The 14,297-nt window shown below is 43.9% G+C and overlaps 2 protein-coding genes and 1 long non-coding RNA gene across 16 annotated transcripts in view; 2 read left to right on the forward strand and 1 right to left on the reverse strand.

Moving 5' to 3' along the window:
• Mosmo (modulator of smoothened) overlaps positions 1-5,976 on the forward strand; it is a 70,679-nt gene extending 64,703 nt beyond the window's left edge. The window contains exon 3 of one of the 2 annotated variants that reach the window (XM_087550085.1): positions 5,134-5,247. In XM_087550085.1, coding sequence (XP_087406211.1) covers positions 5,134-5,168 — 35 coding nt within the window. In that variant the 3' untranslated portion in view covers positions 5,169-5,247. 2 annotated transcript variants of the gene reach the window in all.
• Positions 4,107-13,205, reverse strand: LOC102555900 (uncharacterized). Of its 6 annotated transcripts, none has more exons than XR_015652464.1 (4): positions 12,746-13,205; positions 12,010-12,180; positions 7,195-7,491; positions 5,660-5,778 (listed from the first exon to the last, which is right to left on the reverse strand). It is a non-coding gene; the product is annotated as an uncharacterized LOC102555900 (long non-coding RNA). The 6 variants fall into 6 exon arrangements; XR_015652460.1 differs by lacking the exons at positions 12,010-12,180; positions 12,746-13,205 and adding exons at positions 7,605-7,749; positions 10,467-11,175; XR_015652458.1 differs by lacking the exons at positions 12,010-12,180; positions 12,746-13,205 and adding an exon at positions 10,467-10,810 and having other exon boundaries at positions 4,107-5,778.
• The window catches only part of Vwa3a (von Willebrand factor A domain containing 3A), a 62,140-nt gene continuing 58,671 nt past the window's right edge, over positions 10,829-14,297 (forward strand). For 2 of the 8 annotated variants that reach the window (XM_087659554.1, XM_087659558.1), the window contains exon 1: positions 10,842-10,954. Coding sequence is in view for 6 of the 8 variants with exons in the window: in XM_087659548.1 (XP_087515674.1) it covers positions 10,935-10,954 (20 nt within the window). In the remaining 2 variants the exon portion in view is untranslated. 8 annotated transcript variants of the gene reach the window in all.

The raw sequence follows: 14,297 nt of genomic DNA on the forward strand, positions 1-14,297 counted from the left end.
TCAAGGGATAATTACTCAAGCAGATGGTACCGTTCAATGTATTATTGGAACTTCATCCAGGAAAAAGTTCATTAAGTTCTTCTGATTGATCGGCCTACCCAGCAAAGTTTAAAGCTACCGTCAACGTTACATTTGTCCAGGGCTCCCTTGACATTCTCGGAGATAGGTTTATCTTGGAAAAAGTTTCAGATCTTCACTCCCAACAACTAGTTCACCTGTGTTCACGAGAGCCTTCTAGCCTAAAAAAATGCAAGGGGCCTACTGCCTGCAAGAATTAAAAACACTTTCTCAGAAAAGCTAAGCTACTGTGGATAATTTATGTTTACTGGGAAAAGCATTTCTTTGGTAGTATGGGGAACACAGGATTTGATAAAAGTCTAGACAGACACTACTTCTGCCCAGACACTGGTGTTTCTGGTATTTCTAGACATATTTTATCGAAAAATATATTTCATTGTGTTTCTAAGACCCAAAGGTTGTTTATCCCCCTCCCTCACTTTGTTATCTGTGTATGTTCAGAAACCTGATAGATATGTTACTGTTCTGGAACACTGTCCATGAGAGATAACCACTCTGAGAGTTTGCCAGCCATCCTAGAGGTGTGACCATCTTTCGCCAGCTGGTTGAAAATTAAAGAAAGTGGTACTCATTGCATGCACCTTTTCCTAGGTTCCCTCTAGTGCTGTGAAAAGGACTGGCTGACAGCTGTGATGTAACAGCTACAGTGTCTACTTAGCACTTCTGTCAGCCAACACTTTGCTAGGGCCTTGACACGGTTTACTTATGACTTTAGTACATTCTAAAATTTCTCCTATTTTAACCAAACAGGTCAGCTAATAAATACTAGAGCCAGGACTTCGCCCCTAACTCTGCTCTTAATTATGACAGACAGCTAGAACTTAACCCTTCATTCTGCCTTTAATTACTAAATGTTTAAGACAGGCAGACACACAAGGGCTAGAACTCCGTCCCTAGCTCTGCCCTTAATTAGTAAATGCTTCAGACACTCACACACACCTTAATGCTCGTAATCCAAGGTCCTCTAAAAACTTGTGTAAGAAATGTAGCCCAGCTTTCCTGGGTTTGGTTTGCTGGTTTGGGGATGCTATGTGAAATGGTATATGTAGGTCGTCTGACAAGGGTCAGTGGTGCTCCCACAGGCTTGGCCTTGTAATCCATCCACAGACCCTTATAGAAATTGTCTTGTACCAAGTTCTTATTGTTCTTTTTCCTCGCCAAAGCATGTTACTAATGTTGTGTTTTGGTTTGTTTTACAGTGATCCTTTTCTGTATGGCTGCCCTAATATTTCCAATAGGATTTTACATCAATGAAGTCGGAGGTCAACCTTATAAGTTACCCAACAACACAGTAGTTGGGTCATCATATGTACTTTTTGTCTTATCGATTTTCTTCACAATAGTAGGACTTCTGTTTGCTGGCAAAGTCTGTTTACCAGGCTGACGAATGTCTAAACAGCTTAACTTTTTATTTTTTTATTTTATTTTTTATTTTTAGAGGTTGGGAGGACAAAGAGAAGGCATCTGGGCAGTCCTCTCATAGGAAGATGCTTAGATGAACCTGATGCCGAAAAGGAAAAATTGCTTTGATTTGTTCTCACTATGCACTTTGGATTTTAACAAAAGAACGAGAGCCTTTTCCATAACCAAATACAATAGTGACTAAATCTCCTGAACGTATTCAGGCAGGCAGTCTGCACTGTGATAGTGACCTAGTGACGGAGAGTGCTTTACTGAAGCATGTGGCCCCTGGTGACTGTTGATCTGTTTTTAATGTCTAATGATTCATTTGAGAGGGGGGAAAGTGTAGTATTTATGAATCATGATGGACCAGAAGGGTGCGGGAGGTTCGTGTGGGGCTGGCCTCACCTCCTAAGACATTAGTGTTCTCAATTTCCTTGTCATGTTAGGAGCCTTTGGCACCACAGTGGATTGCCGTGGCATTACTGCACCAAGAAGCCAATAGATCAAAACTTGTTTGCTAAACTGTATGTAAAAATTCTAAAACTCCCTAATCTCTGTGTACAAAAGAAAAAAGAAAACACTAAGAAACAAGTTTGGGGTGGGTGGGGGAAATCTTCCTTATATTTATATAAATATATATATAATATATATATTTTGCTGATGCAGTATACAGTGTGTATATGTGTGTGTGTGTATGTGTGTGTACATTTGTATATGCACACATGCAAACAGTTCCTGGACGAGAACTCTGAATGCTTGCTAGCAAAACACTGTGGTGTGCAACCTAGAACTCAATAGAAAAAAGCCATTTATCTGAAGGCTGCATAGTGGAGAGAGTCTTCAGTTTACCTCATTCTTTGTAGCAGCCCTTGATTTTGACAGGTTTCTGTAATAGGTACAAATAACTCCATACCTTTCTAGGTGCAATTTTAAGTTAAGCTAAAGATTCTTTCTAGGTTTAATTTATTTGTATATGATAGTAAAGGTAAGGTCATGTCAAACCTTATAGTTTGGGGAATCTGACACTGTTGAAATGAGTATCAACTATCATGTATTGTACAGACATTCATTCTTACCACTGGTTCAGTCTGCTACATTAACAGTGCATTGTATATGTTCAAGCATACAGCTTCACATTAAGGTCACTGGCAAACATCTGGCTGTTTTGGCTATTGACAACACTAATTCTGCTCTCCCATAAAAATTGCATTTTATCTGTATTATTAGTAGATCTTCACCAAATTCTTGAGCAATACAATATTTCCTCTATATGCATTATACCTGTGTTTGCTAAAAAGCTAACATTCTTGCATTTGTTTGAAGGCTGCATTAAACCCACAGCCTTAAGGGTTTTTTCTAGAAACAGCAATGCAGCCAATTCTGAACTCACAAGTACTTTTAAAACAGAGCCCTTTCCTCCCCACATTCCCATGCCTGCGTCAACACCGAGATTCTTCCTGGTGAACACTTGTTTGAATCTGGTCACAAGGATGTTTGATGGCAGTGGAGCCTGAATTTGTCCTCTCTATAGTGAATGGCAATCCAAGTGTCCCTGTTGGTGGACAGAGTACAAGTCCCACATAGCCCGAGCTTCATACACAGGAATGATTCCTAAGCAGCTCGATTATCCCTCACGGGATGGTTATTGAGAGCCAACCTAGAGTGGAAGACTTGAGTCAGTCCTCACCAGTGTGTTTGCTATTCACCTGTCTCAGTATTAAATTGTGAATGAAAAGCCAGTGTTTGGGCTCATACCGGAACCTTGGAGGAGTGGACCCTTCTAGAAGTGTGAGAACCCTGCAGTCAATCGGAGGAAGGACACTTTCCACCACCTGTTCCATCCAGGCAGTTCTAAGGCCACCACTATACATGTCCTATTGACATTCAGGATTGGGCTTTGATTAGTCGTCAGTCAGATGGGTCACTCTGAAGGAAAGGTTTGGTAGTTGGCACTATACCACTGATAAAAAGTATTAGCAAAGTATACTTCAAATTAACTGACATGACCAAGAGCTTTTCTCTTTAAAAAGATGGATTTTATTGTATATAGTTTCTCAAAATATTTTTAACTGGATCATGAGCATGGGGAGAGAAAGATTCTCAGCTGCTATGAATTTCCCCACTGTTTACTTCTCTCATTTACAGTGGTATTGTGTAAGATTACAAAATTTTAGGTTTTATTTGTATCTATTACCCAAACCATTAAATTGTCTTTAATTTCATCATTGTCTTAGAAGCCCAGTGCATGAAGAGCTGATGGGGGGAAGCCCCTCTAGCCACTCAGCGCTCTGACCCAGGATTAAAACCACCCATCAAATAGTGTGTGAAGTCCAGTCTTTGTAAACTCTCTCAGACCAAACGTTATTGAAGTGAACTCATCCATATAATCTAAGTCCTGTAAGTGGAAGGACAAACAGCTGCCAGCAGCTGCTTTTAAAGGGTCACTATGATCACTACATAGCACAGTATTAATTTATAGCAGGAATCATATCTTGTAAAATGTATATATAAAACACTTTTATGGTGCAATCATTTGTCAGATTTTGTCTGTTACATTGTTCTTAGAGTGTACATTCTCTCATGCCTAAGAATATCACTGTAAAATCTGCTGAAAACTATTTTTAGGTTTTATTTGCACAAGACTGAACTAGTTTGAGTTTTTGGGAAGCTCCTATCGAACAAGCCTACACATCTGTAAAGATAAAAACCTTCAGTTCATTAAAAGCAACCATTAGTACAATTCTTTCAAGGTAATCCACGTTCTGTGTTGTTAGTGTGTGGGTGGGATGTTTCTGACTCTCCATCTCTCACAATTCTTCCCAAGGTAATCCATGTTCTGTGTTGTTAGTGTGTGGGTGGAATGTTTCTGACTCTCCCATCTCTCACAAACCTATTTTCTGTTCCATCTGTTTTGTTTTTGAAGGATGCCTTCTTTTTCTTTTGTAATGTTCTAGATGACCAAAACACATTCTTGGGTTTTGCCTACAGCTTTGATTTCTCCGTGTGTTGTTGTATGAGTTCACTGTTTAATCTCTTCAGTGAAATAGATAGTCCTGGTGACAGGCAATCTGTTGGTTTAGAGGAAAGGTCCTGAAAAAGTGTTGGAAACTAACTTTGGATCTGTTCTTAGCTGTTATTTTGCATCATGGGCTTCATGAGAAGAACATGTTGCATTTATTTTGTCTTTATTAAAAGACTACTAGTCACCAGTTACTCTGGTCATAGTAACTGTTTTATCAACCCACTTTGATCTTTTTTTTAAGGATTAAATTTTCATTCACAAGTCAAAACAGTAAGCTGTCTTTTAGAAAAGTTTTGAAGGATAAAAATATATGAAGGAGAAAGGCGGTCTGTGTAGGTGGAATCGTCTACACAGAATTTTAGTTGTGTGGCCTTGAGAGACTTTAGGTTGTGGTCAAGGACTGTATATTATCCAAAACTTTATTAAGAATTGTTTTCTAATTGGTTATAACATTTTTTCAATTAATAGTTTCAAAACAAATTGTTAATACAACTGTATAAAGTGAACATAATTTTCTTCACTTGTATTTTTGTTATTGAGCAAGTTTATCAAAATAAATTGTCTACTAAAGAAACTAAAAAGGCTTCTATTACTTTTAATAAATTTTGATTTTAAATGCTTATTTCTAGGGTGTAGCTCTCTTGTTAAAGAAGTAACCTGGTAGAGTGTGCACCGAGCCCTGTGTTCAGTCCCCAGCACTGAGTAAACCAGGTATAGTGGGACTCGCCTGTAATTCTAGCATTCAGGAGGTAGAAGCAAAGGCTTAAGGTAACCTTCAACTTCATAGGGAGTTCAAGGCTAGCCTGTCGCAAAACAAAACAGTATTGTAGCACTGTCACTTACAGAGACCTTGCCTCTTGGTGGACTTTGTGTTAGCATTCTGTGTGAGGGAGCTCCCCCCTTCCATGTCTACTCTTTGCTCACCTTTAGTCAAGAACTGTTACAGCTGGAATGACACTGTGCCCCATAGTCTCAGATGTTTGGATTCTTGATCCCAGTTGGTGGCTGTTTGGGGAGGTTTAAAAAGAGGTGCCTCGTTGAGGAGAAAGCATGTCACTGGGGGTGGGCTTTGAGATGTCAAAGCCTCGTGCTGTTTCCAGTCCTCTGCTCCAGCCTTGCAGTTCAAGATGTGAGACCTCAGCTTTTGCTCCAGCCACCATGCCTGCTGCTGCCACCACTGCTGCTGCCACTGCCGCTGCCGCCATACTTCCCCGCCACAGTTGACTTAGTCCTCTGGAACCGTAAGCCAAATAAACCTTTTCTTCTATAAGTTGCTTTAGTCGTTGTGTTTTATCACAGCAACAGAAAAGTAACAGTATAGTTGTTATTAAGATTTCAATGTAATGATTAGAACAGTTTTCCAGTAAAGTAAATACTGTGCCCTTTTCTCTGGCACTTTTCATATTGCTTAAACATTTCGTATTAATTGTTTAAGACAGATTGTTTGTCCATTAAAGCAGCTCTTTCTTATATCTCCTTGTTTTTCATTCAAGTACAGTTAAAGAACCAAAGTTCTGTTTGGCTATCCATATTTTCCTGGGGTAAAAGTTCCTCTGCACATCTAACAAAGATGTAACTGGCTCACTCCTACACACTTGACATGCTGGTGTGGTCAGCGTCTAGCGAGATGGACTTACTAGTTGGAATGCCACCGTATGCTTGCCACTGTAACACCACTGCTTGGGCCATCAACTACCTCTTGTCCCAAGTGCTATTACGAGGGCAGTTCTCACAAACCTATGCTGACATAAAAGGATTTTCTTTTTAACAACAGTGTGTGTGTGTGTGTGTGTGTGTGTGTGTGTGTGTGTGTGTGTGTGTGTGTGTGTGTGTGTGTCAGTGATTAAGAGCACTGACTGCTTTTATAGGGGACCCTTCGGTTCTCAACACCCATATCGGGCAGCTCACAATCACCTGTACCTTTAGCTGGAAGAGATCCAGTGCCCTCCCCTTGCTTCCATGGGCACCACACACACATGCATATTCACAGGCACACACATTAACATAAATAAAAATGCTTTCTTTTAAAGCCCAGGAGTATTGAACATGATAAGTGCCCACTCATAACCCACCTTTCCAAGAAACTAATAGCTTATTAGGTATTCTTTTCTTTTTCTTTAAAAATGTTTAGTTTTAAATAGTTTTTCTTTGACAATTTCTGACATATATACACTATATCTTGATCCTATCCACTCCTCCTTTCTCCTACTCTGCCGCACCCCTCCAGACATGTGCCCCTTTCACCTTCACGTCTCCTCTATAAATTGTTCTTAGTAACCCATCAAATGCAGTCCTGCTGCCTGCATCACGGGGCAGCCTACCAGCAGGCACACCCTAGATGAAAAGCTGCCACCCATCCCCCACAGCCCCTCAGCTAAAGTAAGGGAACTTTCTTTCTTACAGATACATTCCTATTGTAAAGTAGAACAGCGTTATTTCTTGGATATTCCAGCAGGCATTTTATAATTGATTAGTTTAACAACAAGAGGTGATATTCTGTGTATACACACACATGCCAAGACCTTTTAGGTGCTATTCTATGTTATAAATAATATCTATGTACACAAATCATTTATCTATGTAGGTTATTTCTCCTTTGAGGGTTTGGGGGAGAGGGTTTTGAGGCAGTTTGTTTTAATTTTTGCTTTTATAAGGGATGCTGCCGTAAACTCAGATTACAAAAAACTTACCAGATACCAATATTTTACAGTCTACCAGTCCATTAAGACCATTCTTATTTTGCAGGGTGCTGTTGATGAACAGAGATGGTGTTCAGCATGTTTAGGGAAGGAAGGAAGAGTAACTCATGTAGTCCGAGCTTATCTTTACATTCTCCTGGGTAGTAAGGAGGAGGAGAAGCTGGCTTCACCGGCTGACAACTGCCCAGGCTCTCTAGGTAGTAGTTGGTATAAGTTCCAGTTCCAAACCCAGGTCCCTTGACTTCAGGTGTAGCACTCCAGCTGCCTCATGTTGCCAGTTTGGCTAGTCTAAAGGAAACAAAAATAGCTCATCCCAGTTGCATGATTTCCTTGGCTCTGGCATTAGAAGATAAGTCCATGGTTTCTTTCTAGATGCAGAATGCAGAGAATCACAAACATACCCTGTTTAAAAGCTGCTCCTTACTGAGAGCACCTGCTGAATATTATCTTTTTTGTTCAAAGAAAAAATGGAAAATATGCTGACATTGTCTTTAATCTCAGTTTCTTTCTTGTCAAGGCTTGTCTTTGCAGTCACATTCAGGGATGCTACAACGGGATTGGCATCTTTAGTTGGTGAAACTAAGACAACCACCCATTGGTTTCTAGTACTTTTTTAGAATTTGAACCCCCCAGGGAGATAGCTCCAAACAGATTGCTCCCCATTTTCCTCCAAGGGTGCTTAAAACCCAGCCACATTCTTCTTCCTTGGAGGTAGGAAAATATCTATTAGTTACTAAGATACCCAAATCCTGCAGGCATCCTTAGACCTCAGGACTATCTGTTGTCACACTGATAGGACTTCAATAGTCTCATGCTGGGTGCTGCAATGGCATACTGTGCCCACCCCACACTTGGGATGTGAAAAACTGGTGAGCTAGGAACTCCCATGGTGCACCAGTGACCCATCCCATCTCCTCTTAGGTCTTAACCATCTCACCAAGGTGTTGCTACCAAGCACGGAGCAGGCCTCTACCCCTTCTAATTTTCATAGCCTGGTTTCTTGGTGTCTGTCTTCTAGAGAACATCCTCGGCCTGGTGGCTTCCCTCAGACCCATTTCAACCTCACTATCATAGTAAAAGGCAAAGACCAAGGGGAGAAGGGTTGGCTCTGGTTAATTGGCTTGATGTGCTACCACAGGAACCTGAGTTCAGACCTCCGTACCCACCAAACAAACCAAGTGTGTTGCTCGTGTGCATGCCTGTAAACCCTGGTGCTGAGGGGGATAGATAGGAGGACTGCTGGAGTTGGCAGCCACAGTCAGTCACACAATTGGTTCAGGGAACACGGTGGCATGTGACCAGGGAGCCAAGCTTAGGACTTAGTTGGAGCTCCTAGGAAGAAAGCTCTATCAGTTGCTACGTTGTGGGGGCAGAAATTGGTGCCACTGTGTCTAGATTTTCCTGCCAAACCTGAGGAGGCTTGGCTTGAGATTTGAGCTATCACAGAAGAAAGCTGAGACATGGAGACCATTCGGCCAAAGCCTCTACCTGACTCCCATCAGCGCACACACACACACACACACACACACACACACACACACCAGCGCCCACACATAACACAAACACACACCAGCGCCCACACATAACACACACACACACCAGTGCCCACACATAACACACACACACACACACACACCAGCGCCCACACATTACACACACACACACACATACCAGCGCCCACACATAACACACACACACACACACACACCAGCGCCCACACATTACACACACACACCTTAAGCTATTTTGAGTTAGTTTCTGTCTCTTAATTAAAAGGAGTGCAATACACTCCCCTCTTGACTGTAAACACATTCCTACCTCCCCTCCTTTGTCTCTAGTTTAGTCAACAATTTGAAAAAGCGATTAACTTCATGCTGCTTCCCAACCTCACAAAAAGCACTTGTCCAGTTTGAAGTAAAGGAAAATACAAGTTAATCTCAAAAACATACCCCGCCATAGACCAGAGTGGGATGTCACAAGGTAAGAGCCTTTAAAAGAATGATCAGAGATGGATGAATGGACCCTGACCAGCTCCAAAGAACTAACGGGAGGAAAACAGATACACCTGCCCAGCAGTGCTACATGCCTTGCGTCTCAGTGCTCTTGAGTTCTCAGACAGCCAGGGCTACAGGGAAAACCTGCCTCAAAAAACAAAAAGGAAAGAAAAACAGTCGTCCCTGTTGTACTTTGATTCTGGACAAGAGCCGCACTCTAACGAGCTACGTGCTGGGTGTGCTGGCATGTGCCTGCAGTCCCAACACTTGGGAGACTGGGGCTGGAGTGGCTGCACATCGCAGCTTTCTCCTCCCCCACTCCCTTGGTCTCTATAAACCTTCCTGGCTTTGTCCGTAGCCCAAGTGTATCCAGTGTGTGCTGTGTGAAATAAAACAGCAGCAGGAGTCCTCAGTGTTGGGCTTTTTCCTTGAAATGTTAAAAAGGAAAAAGAAAATAAAAAAACACCGCAAAACCCTGTGTATCTCAGAAGCAAGGGATTTGGGGAGTAGATTGCCTGTATGGGACCCTTATGTTTCCAAACATAATGCTGAAAAGCTAACCAGCTTCCACCCAGGATTCTCCACCCCCACCCAACCAATCCTTGTATACAGTCTCGTTGAGTACAAGCTGGCCATAAACTTGAAATTCTGTGCCTGTAGCCTTCCAGGAAGCTGGGATTCCCCTCAAGGTGGGCACATGTGCCCTCTGACCTCTGTTCACATCACAACCCTCTGCTCATGACACTGTCATTCCCTGGATTCTTTATGACCTGCCTCTTGTCTACCTTGTTGGTGTTGGCAGAGTGCTACATGCCCCGAAGCAGGACATTTGCAACCCACAGATTCTGACAATTAACATTTTCTGTTTGGGAAGTTTGGTTGTTTTTGATCTGGCCTGAATAAGCACCTCAAAGACAAATCCCCAACTCAGGGGAGTTCCAGCTTCTGAAGCAAAAGGTTCCGGAAATGAAGACCAACTTAGGGGTGACTGGGATCAGAAGAGTTTAGCCACTTGCTAGCTGGTGGACCCTAGGTGGAGCCCCCTCATTTCTGCAGTCTCTGTACAAGGTTTCAGAGAAGTCTGAAACTGTGCCAAGTGGTAGTTACATCACAGTTACTTGAGGCCATTATTAAAGGATCCCCCTGCAGCACAGTCCTGGGCTCCTCTCCTAAATGAGATGGACCACACAAGCCGGTCCTCCTGAGTCCCTGGGTTGGGACCTGCTGGAGTGAATAACCTCTGTAGCACCTGGCTGCGGACACACTGACCTGCTGACTCCAAGTGGGGCTTGGCCTGGTGCTGGTAGAGGCTCCCAGATCACATAGGGCTGGTTCCCAGTTCTCTGGGGGAACTGAAGAGCAAAGCTCTTGGGCTTCCCTTGTATTTTTCCTCCATTCCTGCCACAAGAAGGCAGCAGGCAGCAGGGCTCCTCTGGCCTGAACCATAGACTGGGCCAACCCAGAGGTTGAAAAAATAGAAAAAACAGGTCACATCCTGCCTTTATCAGGAAAAGAAACACAGCTCAACCTGACAGAGGGGCTTGCAAGAGTCAAGGAGCCCCTTTATCCCTGGAGTGAGCAAGCTCTTTGCCTTCCCTGCCCCAAGCTATCATGGTGCAGTCTGTTACCTTGGAGACCAGCTAACACTTATCTCAGGCAAGCTGCTCTGTAGAGTTCTTTGGAGGAGCTTGGAGCAGAGAGGTCCTGCTGTGCCTTCTCCCAAAGATGGAGATATAAATGAAGAAACACAGATGGAGGTGAGTGTCCCAATGGTTGGCAAGAGGGGAGAGGGTGGCTGAGCATTGGCCAAAGGAGAAGGATTTATGGAATCAGTGCTGAGGCTCTGTGGCAGATACCAAGACAACCTGATATGGGATGGTGTAGAGACAGCAGGGCTTCCACAGTTTCCACTGTGGGGTAGCATATAGGATTTGGGGGTTTCCTGGCAGACAGGGGGTTAAAGATGTTCATAGAAGCAAGCATGACTTGAGGGTGGTATGAAATAATAAAGCGTGAGTAGGGGTTGCCAGGGAGCAGAGAGGGGTGGAGAAGCAAGGAGTGGTTCTGATGGAATGGTGAGCCTTGGGTCTCAGAGTTCCAAGGAACTTTGCAGCATTCTGTGCAAGAGCAATGGCTCACTCTGGTAACATGGATTGGGCAGGAGCAGGGGAGTAACCACAGTTAGATAACAAGGCCTAGGCACTAGGCTCAGCAGGTAAGAGCACTGCCTGCTCTTTCAGTGACCCAGGCTCAGTTCCCAGAACCCACCTGGCAGCCCACAACTATCTTTAACTCCAGTTCCAGGGACCCAGTGCCCTCTTCTGGGCCTCGTCCAGGACCAGGCACACAAGTGATACACATACATACAGGCAGGCAAAAAGCTCAAACACGTTAAGTAAATAAATCTTTAAAAATTAAATTATATACCTAAAAATAAAAATTTAAATCTACAATAACAAACAAGCCCTGGGCCAATGAGACTGCTCAGCAGAAAAGGCATTTGCCACCAACCTGACAACCTAAGTTATTCCTGGGCCCCACACGGTGGAAGGAGAGAACCAGCTCCTCCAAGCTGTCCTTCGAACACAGATACATTGCGGCATGTGCCTGCAGGTACACACACACACACACGCACGCACGCACAAGCTAAACAAATACATAATGTAAAAGTGTAAGCCCTCTAGATTGCCTTTTTAATGAATCAAATATTTGAGAGTTTCCTAGATTCAGATGTTAACCAACTAGGGAGGTAGTTGACCCTTTCTTTTATCCAGTAATTCTAATAGCAGTGTGCTGTGACCAAAATGCTAACCTGCCGTTGAGATCCATTCATACACTCTTCTCTGGTCCCACCAGTCACCCGGGCAGTGCATCCGCGATGCGCCCCCTTTGTGGAACTCCATGCCTACATTGCTTGAGGGAGGTCACAGTGGTTGGAAAACAAAAGCTGAGAGTAACTGGAACCCTCAGACGATAGCCTGCTCTGGAAGAAAAGGGGGTAGACACAACTGAGGATGATCCAGGCCTCTCACCAAAAGAGCAGGCATTCCATCAGGTTATCAGAAGGGTCCTAGGTCCTCAAGAGTTATGCAGATAGCTATTTAAAGTTTATTTTTCTCCAAGGCAAGGTCTCGCTAGGTATCTCTGACTGTCTTGGAACTCATTATATAGACCAGGCTAGCCTCAGCTCACAGATACCTCCCTCCCTCTACCTCCTGATTGCTGAAATTAAAGGCAAGCACCACTATACTCAGCAAGGATAGCATTTTTTTAAAGTTTCTTCCATGAAGTTTAAAGGTATTTTCTCATGGAAAGTATACTTCAGTTTGTCTTTGAGGGGGACATTCTGGAATTCTCCACTGCACTCCATTCCATATTCTGAAATTCTCCAGAATGTATCTGGTGGACTTCCTCCTTGTGATAAGATTTAGAGCCCAGGGACAGGCATATTAAATGCATTGACAGCAAAGGGGCCTGGGAGCCCAGTAGGTAGTGGGCTCTGTGGATTAATGGTGAGAGCCCATTGCCTCATCCCACGGGATCCTTACCGTTGTGCTACCCTTTGTGCAGTAAGTCAGTCATGTTGAGCAGCTGCCGGACTCTAGGCATTCTCTCACGTGCAACAGTCTGTTGGTAAACAGTACAGTTCTTGTCCCCGAGCGTCTTCAGTGGGAGAAGGGGCAGATGGTGAGCACAGAGAAGGATTGTATAGGTCGTGTAAGGAAGCAGGCTGAATGAACCCTGGGAGCAAGCCAGAAAGCAGTGGTCCTCCATGGCCTGTGCTTCAGCTCCTGCCCTGGGTTCTCATCCAGTATAATCTGAATACAGTTTCGACCCCCTCCGGCTCCTCACCGTCAGTGTTCTTTCACAGCAGCAGAGGAGCAAACTGGATACATATGGTGTTCTACATTTCTGTCACACTTGGCATTTGGTAGGGTATTTTCACAATGTCATCTTGGCTTGTGACAGTGGGGTCAGTGGGCAGGGTGGTGATTATAATTACCATCTCATACTCAACTGAAAGCCAAAAATCCAGGGCTCTTTCTAGTATGCCATATTGTTAGCTTTATGCAGTCAGCCCTCCTCCATTTGCTCACACAAGTTGCCCCAGAATCCACTGGTTTAGGCCTAGTCACTGCAAACTGTTACTCGTCCCCCAAGGAAAAGGAAACGAGACACTTGGGGTTACAGGTGTTGGGGTTCCAGTGCTCTGAGAGGTTTTCAAAGTCTGTGCCATAGGAATGGTCTCCAAGGGTATCTCCCTGAGGAGTTTTTTAAGTCATTACCACTTTGTCCTGGAGCTTCCCCGAAAACAAGCAACCCCTGAGTAAAGGTTAAAGACTGGAAAGGAACTAACAAGCTGCCAAACGGCGGCACAGGCTAGGGAGCGCTGAGTTCAGTTTGGTGAAGCCAGGAATCCACAGCCCTGCTCAGCAGGCCACAGCCTGTGCCTAGAACCACAGTTCGGTGAGGAGGGAGGGAGAGGGAGGGAGGGATGAAAGTGACAGAAATGTTAATGAGCCAGGTTGCTTACTCAGAAGGGTGAGGAATTGTAATGAATGATATATCTCATAGAACCCAGAAGCGGGTAATTAGTGAGTTCTTCAAGTGCCTGGGATGAGTAGAAATCCCAGAAGCAAGGCCTCCTGTCCGTCCTTTCCTCAGTTTTGCCACATGCCTGTGACCCCAGCACTCAGAAGGCTGTGGCAGGAAAAACTTTACAGCCTGGGCTATGTCACATGACTAATCTCCAAAATAGCAAACACAGTTCCCTCTCAGCTTTCATGCTCATGCAATCTACGGTATACAGGAAACAGTGGCAGTTTTTAGATGGCATGCTAGTGACTGTGATCCAAGCTGAAGTGAACCTCTTCAAGGGAAGGGACATAGGAACATGGAAATCTACATAAGGAGTCTGAGCTAGAAAGGAAAGCTGGAGAGTTCTCTCAAGGCTGCAGTGGCTTAGCTGAAACACAAGCGGAGGCAAAGAATACAAGAACGGGAGAACGGGAAGGGTCGTGGAAGACTTTCTCAAAGGCATGACTCGGCTGTTGCACTCCTGAATTCTGCAGCTGCAGTCCTTAGTACAGGAGTTCACAA

Source organism: Rattus norvegicus, chromosome 1, assembly GCF_021556685.1.
Source record: "Rattus norvegicus strain SHRSP/BbbUtx chromosome 1, alternate assembly SHRSP_T2T, whole genome shotgun sequence".
Lineage (NCBI taxonomy): Eukaryota > Metazoa > Chordata > Mammalia > Rodentia > Muridae > Rattus > Rattus norvegicus.